General features: G+C 47.6%; 1 protein-coding gene across 1 annotated transcript in view; it reads right to left on the bottom strand.

The window, feature by feature from the left end:
- Positions 1-12507: 12507 nt before the first annotated feature.
- KLHDC10 (kelch domain containing 10) overlaps positions 12508-18340 on the bottom strand; it is a 71847-nt gene continuing 66014 nt past the window's right edge. The window contains exons 7-10 of the mRNA XM_006887122.1: positions 17498-17564; positions 16958-17005; positions 13661-13800; positions 12508-12862 (exon numbers count right to left, since the gene is read on the bottom strand). Of these exons, the coding sequence (XP_006887184.1) occupies positions 12653-12862; positions 13661-13800; positions 16958-17005; positions 17498-17564 (465 nt within the window). The 3' untranslated portion in view covers positions 12508-12652. The remainder of the gene's footprint in view (positions 12863-13660; positions 13801-16957; positions 17006-17497; positions 17565-18340) is intronic.

Genomic DNA, 18340 nt, shown 5'->3' with positions numbered 1-18340 from the left:
ACATGGCCGGGCAAAGTTACGTGACAAGACACGGTAAGTCAGATGGACCTGAATGTAACAAACTTAATTCCCCCGTATTCTGGCAGCCCCAAGCCCTCCTCACCTCTTGGTCCAGTTCTTCCAGATTCTGGCCAGAATGCCAGCCAGAGATGGACGTGTCCTGCCTCCCTTCACAGGGCTCAGGGAAAAGGTGGCCTGAGAAAGGCTGTGCACCTGGAAGTGAGGTGGGTACAGAGATTCCAGAGGACGTCCTAGCTGGACACACAGTGCCAGGGACTCACTCCAAAAGCCCTGGAGCCGAGCCAGGCAGGCACCAGATGGGCTCACTTCTCTTCAGAGTCAGAGAGGGCTGTGATGAGTGAGACTGGACCCCTGGGTGGCGTGACTGGTTCTCCTGGGCATGGATTCCATGCCGGCTCCTACATGGCACTAGGGAGGTGACATGGTCCTACATGGACTCCCCAGGTGGGGCAGGACCCAGGTCTCGTGGTCACCATTCCCAGCTGGAGTCCAGATGCTACTGGCAGCTCCACTCTGACCCCTACTCCATAGCAACTACACATCTAGCCTGCCATCCCTAAGGCCCTACACTAACTCAATGTGCGGATACAGGCACACGTTGATAAAGGCAGGTGTAGAGTGGGTGTGCCTATTGTGCTGGGAGCAGGTCAGGCGAGTCCGGGCTGCTCACCTGGGCTCCACACCAGCTGTTTCCAGACCCTCCTCCAACTTCCTCTTCAGCCCACACAGGTGACTGCTCAGAGCCCTTCTGCAGAAATCAGACCTGGGGCTGGTCTTCCCCAGGCAGTGGGAGCTCTTTGGGGGCCTGTCCCTCCACCACCACCTTCCCCTGAGAACCTCTGTATTCTCTGTGCATTTGTCTACATATTTCACCTAAGTGGCATCACATAATATTTGACCTCTTGTGCCTGTCATCTTCCATGTCTTGGGGGTGTGACAGGATTTCCTTTTTTATGGCTGTATAATATTCCATTCTGTGACTACATCGTGCTGTTTCTCTGGTCATCTGCAGGTGGACACCTGGATGGTTTCCATCTTTGGCTACTGTGAATACTGCTGCAATGAACATGGTGCATCAGTTTGTGAGTTCTGGCGGTCTGAACTTCTGGAGACACACCTGAGTATCTTCATCACCCCTCAGGGAGGGGTGGGTAGATTTTAGTCATGATGAGGGCACAAGAGTGGAGACTCAAGTTCACTCGCTGGTTCTCTGTCCTTTATAGCCACAGAGGGCATTGGGGAGTGGTCATGCAGTTCACACATGCCAGCCAGCCTGGACCAGCACCCTACACCAGTCTTCTTCCTGGCACTGGCTTGTCCTGAGCTGGGAAGCCTCCCTGAGTGGAGCACGTGGCCTCAGTAGCTCCAAGCTGTGAGCCTGTCAAGTAGCAGCCCCAGGAGAAACGAAGAACTCTTCTAATTCTTTAAGATGGAGATTGTTGTTATGTGTCATTTAGTCGCTTGTGACTCATAGCGACCCTATGTACATGAGCTCTAAATGCCGTTCTATCCTGTGCCAACCTTGCCGTCTCAAACACACTCATTCCCATTACCCCAATCACAGAACGTATCCATTTCATCAAGGGTCTTCCCCTCCTGCGCCGCCCCTCCACTCTCCCAAACCTGATGTCCCTCTCCAGGACCTGTCCCTCCTTGCAACATGCCCAAAGTATGTCAGACGAAGCTTCAGAATCCTTGACCCCAGGGAACACTCTGGCTGCACCCTCTCCAGGACAAACCTGTTTGTTCTCCTAGCAGTCCGTGGTATATTCGATACTCTTCTCTAGCACCACAGCTCAAAGGCATCAATTCTCTATCAACCCTATTCACTGTCCAACTCTCCGATACACAGCACATAATTGTGAAGACTATAGCCTGGATCAGGCACACCTTAGTCTCCAGCCTGATGTCGTTGCTCTTCAATGGAGACAGACAATAACATAGACAATACTCATGTCTCTGCTGCTTGTATTTATCCTGTCTTTATGTTCTACCCTGAACCTGGGTTAAAAACAGTTTCTTTTTAAAGGAGGGTTGGGAGATGTTAAGCATGACAACAGCCAACTGACTTTCACGGTGCCCTTACTGCTGACATAACCTCATGTGGACAGAAAGTCTTGGTATGGACAAACGGGTGCAGTGTAGACAGACAAACGTGGTCCCATGCAGTCAGGGTCATGAGGGCTATTTTTAAGCAGCCTTGATTGGGTTGCATTTGCCTCTTAGCTGTGCGGGCAATCTCGAGAGCAGGCTGCAACTCACCCCTGGCCATCCCAGCGGCCTGCCAGCACGGCCTGGCTGACACCTCTTCCAGGTGTCACAGGCCAATTCAACACCCAGCAGGTCGGACCCTTTCCTGCAGGTGTGGACAAACCTCCACTGACCCACCCACAGACTCTCCCCAAGTTGCCAAAAAGCTTCCTTATTTTGTTTTGTCAGAGAGCCACCGACCCCACGCCAACACTCCACTCGAATCCAGCTCTAATCCTCTTGGGCTGTTGCCCAAAACCCACGCAGTGTCTGATGCAGCTGGCTTTGTCCCCCTCTCAGGCCCTTTTTTGCATTGCTGACTCCAAGAAAGCTAATTCATTATTGCGGACACTGCTATTTAAATTGACATTGTGATTAATCTGATGGTGCTTTTTATGAAATTACTTCTGAAATGCTAACTTTCCATCTTCGGAAACGTGCTGTGTAAATGACTCTGAAGATTACATTGCACCAGCCTGGGAGCTCTGTAAATCTTATTGGCAGGTTAAAATTTTTTCATTTTTTAAAGGCCATTCTGAATGTTGCGGGTCAATCAGAAAGAGGCAGGTAGGCAGGAAAATGAAGGAGACTCATGCTGTACGTGGGTGTGTGGACTGATGTGGGATTTCTAGAACCTGCTGTTGCCAGGTAGGCACAGCAGACTTGGTACCCACCCGTGTAAGAAACAGAAAAACCACCCGAAGCAGATGGACACAGATGGGCATTTTCACCAGTTTTATTCTGCCGAGGGTGGACCTCGGCATTGCAAATGGTTAGGTAACTGAAAAGTTGCCAGTTCTAATCCACAGACACCTTACTGGGGCATGTTCCCCAGAGGGGAAAGTCCCTCAAGGTCTGTGCTCACAGAGACTTGAAGAACTGACCTGAGACAAAAAGACATTAGGTTATTGGGACAGGAAACTTAGTGAGCAGGTGGAAGCTGCAGCGCGGCACGATCCCGGGGTGGTGGGCAGGAGAATTACTGCTCAAGGTGGGAGGAAGCAGCTATTTTATGCTCCTACACAACAACCCCCCACCCCACCCAAGACACAGCACAACTGAATTATACAGACTGATGGGAAAATGTTAGCAACACACGAAAGCAACTGCCACCTGCTTGATAAGAGAGAACGGTCAGCTTGCCCTCGTTATGGGAAGAAATTGGAAAAACAAGTCTGGTCAGGCTCAGCCTGGGTCCCCACTGGAGCCTGGTGGGGTTTGTGGAGCTGGGAGAGGCAGGGCTGGCCCTGACTGCAGGCGTCCGCCCCCCCACTAAGGAGCTGAGTTGTGGAAAGTGGTTCCTCTCCTCCCTCATCCCTGCATGTCCTCCCAAGCCTCCCCCCCCCACACACCCCCCACACACACACACACCCCCAGTGTCTTGGAAGGTAGGCTGAGGCCTCCATGTCCTCTTTGGGGCTTAGGGCCCACAGAGAGCCACTAACTCAAAACAAACAAGCGTTTGGCTTGGGGTGGGGTGAGCAGCATGGCCATGGCCCTCCACCCGCCTTCCCCAGTGCACAGGCTCTGTGCAGGACGACCCGGAGACTCCAGTCCTAACACAAGTGTGCTGCTGGCCAGGCGTCAGCAGGGCTTGCCCGGTGGAAGACAAAGTACATGCCTCCACATCTTTTCATCAGGCTAGTTCTTAACAGCGGCCTCTGGCTGTCTAACCCGAAGCCCAGTCACTCTTTGCTCACCACCTGTTAGAAGAACATGCCTCCCTTGTTCTAAGACAGGCAAAGGACACAACCTATGGGGTCTGCGGCCCCATCCACCTGTCCACTCAGGGTGTAGTGAGCACCTCCACGTAGAGACAGAACTAAAGCCAAATCCCACCTAAGGGTGGGAGGCAAACAAACACACAAAGTTCAAGGTGATGGCTCACCAGGGTCCCTGGGAAGAAGTGAGGGAGTGCAGTGGAAGTGGGGTGAGTGCCAGCAATTGTGATGGCTGTGCACTCCCACTTCTCACCCCCACCTCTCCTCACCCTCACTTCTCCATGTCAGTGGGGTGGGGTGTGGGGTGGTTCTGATGAATCTAAGACAGAACCTTGAAATGGGAACAGTTTCTCTACCCTAGTTTTGTTCCCAAGAGATGCCCCCAGTCAGGGGGCCACACCCAGGGAGGGTCATCGGGCTGCCCGAGTAACCCCAGGCCTGTGTCTTCCTCTGCAGCTGCTCCTTGGCTGAGCTGCCCCTCAGAAGGGTTTTCTTGAAGGGGAGAGCCCTGCCCTCTGACCCCCAGGATCCCGGACATGAGCCATAGGAAGACAGGGTTGCCACCACGATTGTGTGGCTGTGTTGGAGTGACTAGAGCATGCCCATAGGTCCCAGCGCCCCACCTGTGAGAGCCCCTCCCCATGGCATGCACAGTGGGGGGTCCTTCCTACTCTTTGTGGGGCCTCTTCCTTCCCCTCAAGCCCACACTGGAAGAGAGCCAGCAGTTGCCCTTCCTGGTTGCCATGGAAACGGAGCATTCTCCCCTGGCCCCTCTCTGTTTACCTTGGTGGGGACTGCGGCAAAAACCAGCCTGTCGCTGTAGGAGCTGGTGGGCGGAGGGGAGGGGGGCCAGGCAGCCGCTGGAAACCAGCTCAATCCAGTTCTGAGTGGCTCTCCCTCCATCCTCTGTGCTGTCAGGGGGACTCAGAGCTGGGACAGCTCTGGTGAACCTCGCCTTTACCCTCCTTGCCAGCTCTGCACCCACAGCAAAGACCTTCAGGCACCTGATTCAGAGACAGGAGCACTCGCTCCCACCTGCTGCGGCCACACGGGGTGCTAGGAGATGGGGTGGACACCAGGGCCTCCTTGGACAAGTCATGCCCATCCTGGCCCTCTTCTACGAGTGGGGAGAGGTGGCACCTGCCTCCTCTCTACTAGGGCAGCTGGCCTGAAGTGTTAGGGCCCAGCATGCCCCCTGGCCACCTCCCAGAGGCCGGCCTCTGCCCCCTGCATGGCCAGCCTGGGCCAGGCCCTTGGTCCTCTGCCCTGTCAGTTTGCAGTACCCCAGCTGGGCCAGGCTCACCACGCTCCTCCGTCAGCATCCCTACACCAGTCCCTGCAGGAGCTGGCCTAGCGGAGCAAGTCCCTCCTAACCAGCCATCGGCCTGTCAGCTGGTGACGAAAAGGGGGCAAGAGTTAACACACACATCCACAGTCACGAACACAGCGGTGTTCCTGGCCACTGCAACGTCACACTGACCAAGCTCTGACCTCGGGCAGGCCCCCACACTGACTGGAGTGACCATATTTGGAAGCCTGGTGATAAGGAGTTGCACTGGCAACCTAAAGGTGTGCAGTTTAAATCGACCAGCTGCTCTGTGGAAGACGAGCTATCTCCTCCCATTACAGCCTCTGGAGACCAGCTAGAGGGTCAGCTATGAGTGGGTTCTGACTCGATACTGCACCTGTTTTGAAGTACCTACCCTGTAGACTAGGAGCCAAATCCTATCTCCTATGCCCGACCTCCACCCTGCCCCTTCCAGTGCCCTCCTGCTCCAGCCACACTGGCTTCTTCCAATCCCCAGAGGTACCAAAGCTGGGGTCTGGTACTTTCTGGAATGGACTCTCTCCCAGCCCCTGAAGCACCTCCCCTCCGTGCTGTGGAGGCTGTCTCTAACCTCTCTACCCTAAGCAGTTTCTTAGACACTCAGGCGGCTTCTTTGTCACTTGCTTTGGGATCAAGCGCCAGAGTGGAAGCCCCTTGAAGAAAGAGACAAGGCCCAGTGACATCCCAGGAGGGACGGCACGGCCAGCTGGACTCGCTCTGGTGTTGGCCAGTGCCCAGATGCTGGTGTGTTCCCTGCTCCAGCTGCACTGGGCATATCCAGGCATGGACATGGGTCCTTGCTCAGTGACAACACCCAGTGGGGAGCAGCCGCCCAGCTGGGCTGCTGTCGCCCCCTCCTGGCTGAGCTCAGCCAAGCCCTGCTCCCTGCTAGGTGCTGGCTCGGAAGGGTCTTCAAAACTACCACCACTCTCTCCTACATCGTACGGGGGACCATTGTGTGAAGCCTTGGATTTGTGTGTGCCCATGCATGTCTGCTGATGAGACTCTCCCAGCGCCCCTGTGCAGCTGTCCCTGCTTGGGAAGCCTGACATTACTTGGTGGGGGGGTGGGGGGAAAGAGGGTCCCAGAAGCGTAGGGCTGAAGAGTAAGGCACCTGAGCTGGGGTTCCCTCTCAGACAGGACCCAGGGAAGGAGAGGGAGTCAACCATTCCTTTTTACACACGATTTGGGTTTGTAGCACTAACTGTAATGCTGACTTTTGTCATGTTCTAACCCCCTCTGTAGTTCTTTCAATTCATCCTTCTACGCAGCTCCTTCCTGCCCGCTGCCTTTACTCTTGAGTTCTTTTAACCTTATGGATCCTATTCCAAGAAGTATCTCCCTCACCTTATAGACCCATTATTTGGGTCACAGTTGAGCCTCAGGGGTGAGCTATGATCCAGTTTCGATGGGTAACTAATGGTCATAGTCCTAAGGGTTCCACCAGTAAAGCCTTTCCTTTTGGTCCACGTTTCCCCCTCCTGGCTGCTGTGGTCCCTGTTAGTGTGGTCAACAGTGGCAGCCGGGCACCATCTAGTTCTCTGGTCTAAGGGTTGTGAAAGCTGGGGTTTACATGGTGCATTATTTCTTTGAACGAACTGGTTTTTATCCCCTTTTTTTTTAATTAAAGTTTACAGAGACTTAGGGTTCCCAGTCATTCATTGTTGCACTTTACTCCCTGCCCACCCCTCCCCTACAATTCACTCTTTTCCTTAAAAAGAAAAACTCTTTCATTGTTATGCAGCCCCTCCCCCCAAGTCCACTCCACTATCCAGCCTTCATTCTGGACTTCTGGCATGACAATGATACCCAATCACATATCCATTTTAAACCGTTCTCTCCCTCATCTGTTTCAATGCAATATACCTCATTCCTCCCCTCCTTTTCTGTCTTCCCTCAACCCTGATGTCAGTCCTGTTTTACAACAGTGGCACTATGCACTATTTGTCCTTTTGTGACTGAGATATTTCACTCAGCATAATGTCCTCCAGGGTCATCTGTTGAATTGGATCTGAATGGCACAGGAGATTGCCCCTCCTGCCAGCAGAGCATCTGGTAGATTTGAACCATGTGCCTTTGGAATTGCAGCACAGTTTCTTGCCACTAGGCCACCAGAGCCCCTTGGACAAACTGTTTCTATACATCTTTGCTTCTCTCTCCTTTGTTTCAGACACGGAGACCAAGAGTTGTACCTTTTCACATAGGGCTTAATATCTGATTTGTACTCTGGACTTGACCGACTTTGGAAATACCCTACTGGGAAAAGGGATTGTATTAGGAGGTGAAGTGCTGCACCAGAGCCGAGGCTCTGAGGAGGGAAGCATGCAGACGACAAAGGGCAGAGCTGGAGAGGGTGAGTTCTACCTCAAAGGACTCCTGCAAAAACCTCAACTCCTCTCAGGGCTCTCTGCAGGGACATGATCAGCTTTTCCCCTACAACCTCTCTGAGGGGTCTTAAAACATCCTTAAATTCTGTCTAGGAGCACCTGAGGGAAAGGGTGGAAGGCAGGTAGTAAGAGGAAAGGTGACCACGTATCCATGAGTTCCAGGTGGGGGAAGGCGGCCACCTCAACAGGTATGAGAGAGAAGAGCTGCTCCCCTCCCCGCCCCATACTGGGGTGGGCGGGACTGCAGCTTGGGTCACACCAGTGAACCCACACCAGTGAGCCCACGTACACACCAGGGAGCACCAGACAAGCAACTGCCTTGAGCCAATCAGATTTGGAGAAGATTTATTGACCAGATTGTTTTTAAAAAACAACAGCAAAACACTGACAAGGTACATAAATACAGATTGGACATTTTAGGGTCAATCCACTATATTTCGGACTTGCATGTAGGAAACCAGGCAGGGTAGAAAGCTGTCCTGATGTTGCAGCATGCACACCAGACTGCAGAAGGATTTCCACACTATTTAACGTGACTGTGGCAACGAGCTTAAAGGCAGGCAAGCACTGTGTGCAGCCTAGCATCCCTGCTCCTAGAGGCACGAGCGAGCCTCAGCCTCAGAGGCCATGGGTCCCACCTGCCTGCGATCTTGCAGGAGACTTGACACAGCAATGTCTGGCATGACAGGGGTCCTGCTCTCACATTTCATGTACAAGGATGTGGTTCTGGAGAAAGTCAGTGTTTTCTGATGCCTCCTTGGTATTCTAAGTGTGCAACTAGTAAAACATCAATCCACTAAAGCTTGTGGAAATGGATTTTTTTTTCTCTTAAAAATGCCTCTAGCTCACCCTGTACACAGACGGATGTAGCACAGGCTTTAAAATACCTCTAAAAAGTAAAAGAGGGGAAAAAAATAACAATCACCTTGAAAGTGACACTTAAAAGATGGTATTGTTTTTGAAGTACACCACCAGACGAGGGAGATCACGTTCTGTGAACTCAGTGAGCTGGGGCAGAAAATGCCCTCGCTGGAGGATACCTGGGGGTGGCGAGCAAGTTATCCAGCTTTGACAAGGCCCCCTCAGGTCCTGCCAAGGCTCTCGGTGTTCCAAGGCATTCTGGGAACCCAAGTAATTTAGACCAATGATGACCAGCTCACTGACGCCAGAACAGAAAATAAGGAAAATGGCTTTTGTGCTAACGAGAGTGTGGACAGGCACTCTGCTCAACACCCTGTGCCACTTTGGGCCATTTATAAAACTACGACAGTCAGACTGGCGTTACCACAAAACTAAGACCAACAGAGTCATAAAGGGCAATTAAAATTTTTCTAAATGCAACCTATGCACTGGAAAGGTTGTTTCCAAAGGAAAAAAACAAAACAAAACCAAAAAACAAGGTTCCTGGAAGATGAGAGGAAAACATTTGCTAAAAGCCAAAGAAATGTGTTCAAGTGACGGGAACCCCCATCACACCCTTTCCTTCCTTCCCACAGATACTAAGAGGTCTTTAGTGGTTTGGGGAGGTTGTGCTGAAGAGCGGGGAGGAGCCTTTCCACCTGGTTCTCATCCCGGTGCCCTGTGCCGGCTCTCGCAGGGCCAGCCTCACCCATCACCACCACAGCCTGCATCTGCTGGCCCTTTCCATCCATGTTAGCACCACTCCATGGAAGAGGAGGTGCTTGTGGGAAAGGGGAGGGGGAGTGAGTAATGTAAACAAATCAGGTTGGATAAAAGTTACAATACTGATTATCTATGGATTTCCATAACCTGTGCCTTACTCTTACTACTCTGGGTAATCAAAAATCACTGCTAACATGTCCTTCTGGTTAGAAACATTGATTTATTTATGTATTCTTAAGTCTAGTTATACTATGGACACAAAGAGCTCAGAGCAAGTTTTTCTATCATGTCATGAGGACTCTGAATGGGCAGCCCTCTCTTCCAGGGGACAGCATCTCTTTGGCCCCTGAAGACCAGTTAAAACTTTAACCTATTCTGTACGGGTGGACAGTTTTCCCAGGATTGGCGAATACATGGAGAAAGTATTATTTAAAGCATCTTTAATAAAATACTAAGTTCACAGATAAATTAGTATAATCATGAGAGAATAAAATATTAGGTTTTAATTCTCCATGGAGGATGCCCTTTATAGGCATCTTCCTCATTCCTGGGCAAAGAAATGTCGGAAGACAAGCAAGCAGGAGAAATACACACATGAAAGGGAACAAAATCTCAATGGTAACAACTCAAGAACAAAAAGCCTCTAAGAACTAGACTAAGGAAACAACTTGCAAATCCAGCTTTACAAGAATGGGCTGAAGCCAACCGTTCACATCTAAAATTCTTGGCAGGATTTGACTCCACAACAGATATGAAAGTAGTTTCTCTGCTTTTGAGCCACACCATCTATATAATCTATACATATCCATATGCATTTCTAGATATTGCACTTAAGTTGAGGAGTGCAGGAAGATGGCTGGGAGTGCTCAAAGAGGCCAAGCAGCAGCAGGCACACACGCCGTGAATCAAGTCAGGAACTGAGCGCTGGCTGTGTACACACTAACACACCTGGACAGCTCAGGCCACTCTCAGCCATCCACACGGAGTCACCGTACACGCAGTTTCATTTGGCATACAGAACTTGTGCGTATGTGGGTTTATAGCACGCAGGTCAAATGGCATCACTGTCAATAGTGTTGTATTTCAAGACAATTCAGAACAAGGACAAGTACTTAGGTGAAAATGTCACATACAGGATCTTTGACATCAGGCTTTCAAAGTCTACTCAAAGAAAACTATCCCGAGACGCTTAAAGGATGTGGCCTGAGCCAAAACTTGTCTCTCTCTGTAGCTATGTGGGAGAGCAGAGCTAGAGAACAGCTTCAATCCCAAGGACCACAGAAGGATAGGTACAGAAGGTTTACGGTCCCTCTAGAAACCTGTGACAAAAACCTTCCTCACCCCGCCAGCCTGGTCTACTTAATTCTGGATAAATGTCCATAGCCCAGACTCCACACCTGCAGTCAAGCAGCAAAGTTCTGTCTGGCCTTACAGAGCTCCTCAGAGGCTGTGCTCTCTCCTGAGCGGAGCAGGCCAAGAACAGGGCACAGTGCACAATGGGGGCGGAGAGGAGAGCTCTGGAAGAGCTGTTACTCCTCTGTCCCACGTCCCCTTCTGCACCAAGAAGAACCCAATCCCACAGATGTGGTTATTACAAGCCTCTGCAGAACTCACGCTCAGCTAGATCAAACCAGCATGGATGGACGCTACAGGAAGGTCTGCAAGTTCAGACTCCAAGTGTAGAGGTCACAGTTGTCTCTTCCAGTTTTGAACGCCAGATGACAGCTTTTAGCCATAACTCAAAGGTGATTTTAAATCTACATGTACACTAAAGAGGTCTCTTCTGGTATGAAGGAAAAATAAGAATTTAAAAGCTAAGTGGAAAAGAGGCACTTAAAGGAAAAAAACGTGTCCCAAATTCCCTGTCCGAGTGTCCTATGGTGAGACCACTGGGTTGGGAGCAACAACGGGCCCCGGACGCCCTCAGCACCTTTACTCTGTCTTCCTGCCCAATGCGCAGGTCTCACACGCCACTTGCCCAACCACTCTCACAGTCTGATAGCAAAGCAACGAGAATTCAGGTCATTACCTTTTGAGAATTAAAGGTAAAATAAAACTAGAACTAAAATTTCACATTACAAAAAGATGAACCATACCAAGTTCCAGTCTTTCTGATACTTGGATTTTCAGGAAGGGTGACTTGTGGTCTCTCCTCCACAGCTGTCTATCCAATTACTAGAGACTGACTCACACAGCACCATGCATGGGAAAACGGACGGACTAGGAGGCAACCAGCGAGGAAAGGCCTGGGCCTGCTGACTTTCTAGAGAGCAAGTTTGTAGCCTGAGAAAATAACAAGGAATGGCCCAGAGATGAGAAAAGAACTAAGCTCTGCAAAGGCAGTGCCACCAGCTCACCTGTGACAACCACAGCCCACAGCCCGAGCAGAAGCCAAGCTAGCAAGCCTGAGAGTATGACCCTCTCTGCCCATGCCCAGCTCTTCCCTGGTTTTTCAGGGGCTTATGCCCTATGGCATTTATGACACATATTTGTGTCTATGTTTCCTATGAAGAGCAAAGAGATACACGAAATAATTAAACACAGAGCTTCAAAACTGCCTAGAATGAAAAGGTAGGACCACCCTAAGTTTCTTGGGTTGAAACATTCTTGGTACCGTAAGGAGCAAACATACAACACAATCACATTACAAAAGGACATCCTTAGACATGTCAAGTCTGACCATTGCTGGTGCCATAAGGATGAGAAAGGAAAAAATATTATGAGAAAGAAATCACTAACCAAGAATTACTGAGATCCTTAACGTCCTTCAAAGCCAACAGGTAAGTCTGGGTATTAATGCAGCAAATGCCAACTACAGCTGTGATTTAACCCAACTACTCTAGACACATCTTTGAAAACAGCAAGTTAAACATTTAAGGTGAAGTATAACCTGTCAGATTCTCAAGGCTTGCCTTGTCTATTCCCAAATTGATAATGGCATGTTTCTGTTTAGTATTTTTGACTGTTGTTTAAAATTCACTGACATGGTTACATGTTCAAAGTTGTTCTTAAGAATTTTGGTATCTTGATTGGTAACATTATTACGGTACTTTCAGTCTTCCCCTTGACTCCATCAAAGAAGAGGAAATAGGCAAATATGTGTATGCACATAGGGAAGGGAGAGAAGCAGAGAAGAAAGCACAAGGGAAAGTCAAGTCTCCATAAACTTAAAAACCAATTTACAGAAAGGCATCTGATGTATTTTTGGAGTAAGGCCTTGAACAGGGTAACCAATACTCTTTGTAACACATTCTCTACCGCCCATAAATAAAGGAGTGTCTTTAAATTAACATTTCCAGTATCAATGAACAGTCAAGAAATCCTCATTTCAAGCGCTCGATGAGTCCCTGTGTGAGTCCAAGGTGCAGAAGCTGTGTCCGGGAGAGGCTTGCCAGGCTGGGGAAGGCTGCAAGCAGCTTCTCCCAGGCCAGTTCCAGCAAACTGGGCACCACCAGCCAGATCTTAAAGAGTGACCCTGTCCGTTTGTTCTCGTGGATGTTCACCACTCCTCCATGAATGTACATGCAGCCAGCCTATGGACAAACAGTGGTGACAAATTCAAATGGGAGAGATACAGGCACCAAGGCTGAAGATTCAGCAGAAAATACACAGTGGGCTGAACCAACATGAGGGGATAAAGAATTTCTCACTGATTCAGACACTGTGCAGAGATCAAGAAGAATTCAGTAACAGATGAGCTAAACAGGGAAAAACTATGGACTTTTAAAATTCAATAATAACTTTCAATAAACTTTGAACTGAGACTACATTATGTATCCACTGAGCCAAACGCTGGCTATACAAGGATCAAAAAATATAACGTTCTCTACCTTTGGAAAATCAGAGGGTTCTTCAATGACAAACAAGGCACTATGGGGTTCCACTGTCCTCCCTCCCAGGCACCCCAAGTCCCACCATCAGAGCCCAGCACCCTGGCAGCATTTTCTTTGTATTTACACTGCCTTCCAAGTTGGTGTTGAGGCTTTTTCTCTCCATTTCTCAGGACTGGCTAACTCTGGAAGGAAGTTTTGAAAAGATAAACTCAAAAGCCTCTTTAGCATCAAGTCAGAACCAGCTCACAGCTGACCCTGCAGTGGGTTTTCAAGGTCATAAATCACACAGGAGGAGATGGCCCCTCGTGCTCTCAAAGAGCAACTGGTGGATCTGAGCCACCCGCGAGTTACGAGCTTTGAGTCAGCAGCACAATCCACAATTCTCTATCTACTCAGCCCCAAGGCTGGCCAAAATCAGGGCCTCTCCCCTCTTCTAACATCTCTAAAAAGAGTTACCACTGGTAATGATGTCATGAAAATATAAAAAGGAAAACTTACTGGTGTGACAGCTGCACAGTGAAAATAAACTGGCTCAGGCATGGTGGCCGGTAGTTTCACCCACTGAAAGGTCTGCAGATTCAATTTCCAAATGTCTCCCAAGATCACTTCTCCGTTATAGCCCCCACAGATAAACACATCTATCAAGAAAAGAGAGAGGGCCCAGGTAACACAAAGGAAAAAAAATGCCGAGCTAAAGTGAGCTTTGTCGCTGACCCCAAGGCTGGCTGCCATAGGACAGTGAGCTGGACGACCCCTGCTGCAGAGTCTCCAGAGGCTGCTTCCTGTGCTCCAGGAGGATCTCTATGCTAATTTGGCACCTTTACTGAGACTATGAATGTTAGCTTCTAAGGAGGCATTACAGTGAGGTCCAAACTCAAACAACTACAGGTGCCAGGAACAGGCAGGATGAGCATTGGGGTCAACAAAGGAAAACACACAAGTGGGAGGGATGTGCTCTAGCCAAGGGACACGGATACTGCACGCCGACTGGGGCTGAGAAGGAACATGAGCCCACAGCAAGCAGCTTCTCCCATTTGGCAAAAGGAGCTAGAAACCCAGATTTTAAAGATGTAAAGCATTTTGGTGGATGAAGAGGAGACTGAAACTGCCAACAGCTTCATCTTGCTCAGATCCACAATTAACACCCTTGGTATGAGCAGTCAGGAAGTAAGGAGATGCACTGCACTGGGAAAATCTGCAGTTAGGGACCTTTCCAAATTACTGAGGAGTAGTGGTGTGTCAGTTTGAGGAATAAGGTACATCTGACTCAGGCCACAGTCTTTCCAATTACTAGCTATGCATCCGAGACCCGGACAATGAATAAGGATGACAGGAATAGTATTGACACCTTTGAGCTACAGTGTTGGAGAAGAGCACTGAACATCCCATGGACAGCCAAAAGAACGAACAGATATGTCTTGGAGAGGGTGCACTGGGAATGCTCTTTGGAGGCAAGAATGATGAGGCTTCGCCTCACATAGTTTGGACATGTTGCTAGGAGGTACTATTTGCTGGAGACGGACATGACGCTGGGAATGGTGGAGGGCTGGTGAAGGAGCAGATGGATTGACACGGTGACTGCAGCAGTGGGCTCTAGTGTGTCAGGAAGTGTGAGGATGGCGCAGGATAGGACTGGGTTCAGATGTTTTGTTCACAGGGTTTCTGCGTTGTAATCGACTCAATGGAACCTAACAACAACAACAAAGCATTCTGATTTTCAAGTGCTGGCCACTAATGTGTTTTAAAAGTTAATATACACACAGGCCAAACAATAGGTGGCTGTTGGTCATCAGGGAAAAGTACCTGTAGGGAATTCATTTGTAAGTAATGTCCTCAAAAGGTGGACTCTTGTCTGTCCACACAGAGGCATGCTCTCTCCCTGGAGATGCCAGATCTAACCAGAGAGAAACAGTCACTGCCATGTTCAGTCACGGTGGGGGGAGGGATGACACACACCCTTTCAGCAAACAAGAGGACAGTGTGGAGTCTCATTAGATGCTACAAATAAAAATGTCCCAGAGTATCAGTTTTAACTAATTAAACCACTTGTAACAAAGGCTTCATGGATTTCAAGCTAAACAGGCAGAACAAAGGTTAAATTCCTTTTGAAGGGTGTCTAACCTCAAAGAACCAACTTACTAAATATCTTAGTTCAGATGTAGATGATGTTTAAACTGATACTTAAACTATAAAGTGAACTGGACATTTTTCTTGTCTAGGATTCAAGGAAATTTTTTTTTTTGGATTCAAGGAAATTTTTAATTTCCATTCATTCATTGTCGCACATTTTCCTCCCTGCCCCTCCTCCCCGAGTTCACTTTTCTCTTTGGGAAAAAAAAACAAACCTAAATTCATTGTTATACAGTTACCCTCCCACCCAGTCCACTTTACTATGCAATTCTTATTCTGGACTCATGTCATGCCAATAATACCTAATCATATATTCCTTTTATACAGTTGTCTCCCTTGTCTGTTTCAATGCCGTGTACATTATGTATCCCCTCTTTTCTTAGCTTCCCCCCAACCCCCATGTCAGTCCTATTTTATAACAGTGGCATTATGCAGTATTTGTCCTTTTGTGACTGAGATATTTCACTCAGCATTATGTCCTCCAGGGGTCACCCATTTTGTATAATATTTCATGAGTTTCTTGCTTTTAAGTGTTGCACAGTATTCCATTGTGTGGATATACCACAGCTTCTCTATCCATTCATTTGTTGATGAGCACTTGGCTTGCTTCTAACTCTTTGCTGTTGTAAACAAAGCAGCAATAACCATGGATGCACAAATATCTGCTTGGGTGGAAGTTTATATATTCCCAACAGCAGAACTGCTGGGTCAAATGCTAATTCTATTTCCAAATTTTTGAGAAAGCGCCATATTGCCTTCCATTGCAGTTATACCATTTTATACTCCCACTAATAGTGAATAAGGGTTCCAGTTTCTCCACAACCTCACCAGCACTTGTTGTTTGCTGCTCTGTTGAATTTTGCTATTGTTACTGGGGTGAGATGATAGTTCTCATAGTTGTTTTGAGAAAATTTCTTAAAAGTACAACTCCATTCATGGAAAGGCAAAACGGAACAATGCAACTATCTCTAAGTCTTTCCAGAAAAGCAGAAGCATATTAAAAGTTCTTCTACACTAGAAATGATTGATAATTCTAGTCAAGTCTGGATGGAATGACTAAAAGGATGTAGGCTTTCAAACTCATCTTCCTCCCAGACATAACTGAAGACATGTGTCAGGCTATAAAACACAATTCATACTAAAAGGCGCTAAAGTTACGCAAAGAGGAGTCATTTCTTTCTCTCAGATAAAACAGCTGCATTCTGAAGGCACACAAAGCCTTTGCTGTAATGTGACCAGAGAGTGAACCAAGAGCTCTGTGTGACCAAAGCCCTCAGAGAGAATAAATTTTAGGAAGGGATACTGTGAAGGATTACTAATGTCCACAACTCCCTCTGCAGTGAAGGCAATCAGTGTCTGATAAGGTACAGTGACCTGATGAGGTGAAAAAGCTTCTGGTATAGTAAGAAAGCTCCAATCTGTGAGTTCTCAGATAACTGAGGTAACTCAAGGGCCCCCCACCAGTTCATTTGAGGGGAAGAACAACTGCTGAGAGAGCCAGAACTTTATGCATTTTCTCCTAAGCTTAAACTATTTAAAAAAAGTAAACTCTTCTTGCAGCCATGCATCTTTTTTGAGAACTATCATTTCAGAAGAAGACAATGCCTCTACAGATAGCTAAGCAAATTACGGAGATGGAATGAGACTCTTATTTAGAATCCTTACCATTTTTTATCTGAACGCAACTGTGACATCTTCGGGCTGCAGGGAAACCTGCCAAATACATAAGCAAAGAAATCTCACTGTTCACAGAAAGACTGGGGATAACAATAATCCAACACAGCAAAGATACACATATACTACAACTCACTTAAAACAATCCCTGTGCTGCAGTCAAACCCTCCTGGCTCTGCCAAGGACTATGGCCATCTCAGGCTCCATCATAAAGGTGCAGCGCTTCAGGGTCATGGTTACTAGTGGCTTTCTTACTGGCCTTTACTTATAAAGAGATAGGAAGATCCCGATTTCAATTCTAACCTTACTTCTTATTCCACCCATCTCCCTCTTCTTCTGCCACAGAATTCACAAGCTCCACCATAAGTCTCTGCACAGCTGTTGAGGAAGAAAAACTAAGCAAAGTAACAGAAGTCACTTCTAATATCAGTTCCATAGATATTTTAGTTGCCATAAAAGTAATGGAAAATTACCTTTTCCATTCCAAAATTAGCATGAAATGCAAGTGTTAAATGGATTATTTAAATTTACCTATTTTTTCATGAGGTTTTGTTGCGATTTCCTCCCATGCGTTCGTTTCAAGGTTGTAAGCATGGATCTTAAAGAGAAAAAAAAACACACACAACAACCCCAAAATATATGCAAATGCACACAGATACATAATTGTCATTTTAGGAATCCAAAAGCTAGATTTTAACCAAGAGTCTGTACAATGATATACTGTTGGTTTAAAAGTCTTTTCCTCTGTATTTCTCTGGTCTTTATTAATCCTAACACAAAGCAAAATTCTAACTGAGGTATTGGAAAATAAAGCACATATATGATTTTTTAAAATTAAAAGTGAAAAAAAAGAACAGGCCAAACTGAGCAAAGCAGAGTACCTGTGTATTACTATCCTCTGGGGCTGTTCTATGATTATAGAAAAACAATGGATAAGTATCATTTTCACAACAGAAAAAAGTAAATGTATCTTTTTAAAAAATTACACAGCAGGGAAAATATTAGGATTATCTGCTGACAATGGATATAGTAAGATAAGAGTAATGTCAAAACTTTAAAGTTCCAAAGCAGACCAGGAGCTCTGCCCCAATCTAGATTTTCTTGGAGATGTGGAACCCCACAGGGTTGAATGGATAAAGAAATCGTTCAGAGCTAAAGTAAGGGCTATGTAACCTTAACATGCCTAAATTTAGAGATTTTGTATCTTCTCTTCAGTCACTTTCCTAATGGTACATAAGAGGATACTTTCCATAGAGTATTTTCAGTGTATGGTAACTGCAGCTGTTAACTGGAAAGTCTGTATCAGGACCAAGAATTCAAACTTACACTATCACAGAACACCTCTGAAAACCCACCAGCGGGTCAGCTATGGGT

The sequence above is a fragment of the Elephantulus edwardii genome, unplaced genomic scaffold (assembly GCF_000299155.1).
Source record: "Elephantulus edwardii isolate Elephantulus edwardi_28Jun2011 unplaced genomic scaffold, EleEdw1.0 scaffold00055, whole genome shotgun sequence".
Lineage (NCBI taxonomy): Eukaryota > Metazoa > Chordata > Mammalia > Macroscelidea > Macroscelididae > Elephantulus > Elephantulus edwardii.
This window is presented reverse-complemented; position numbering and strand designations above follow the sequence as displayed.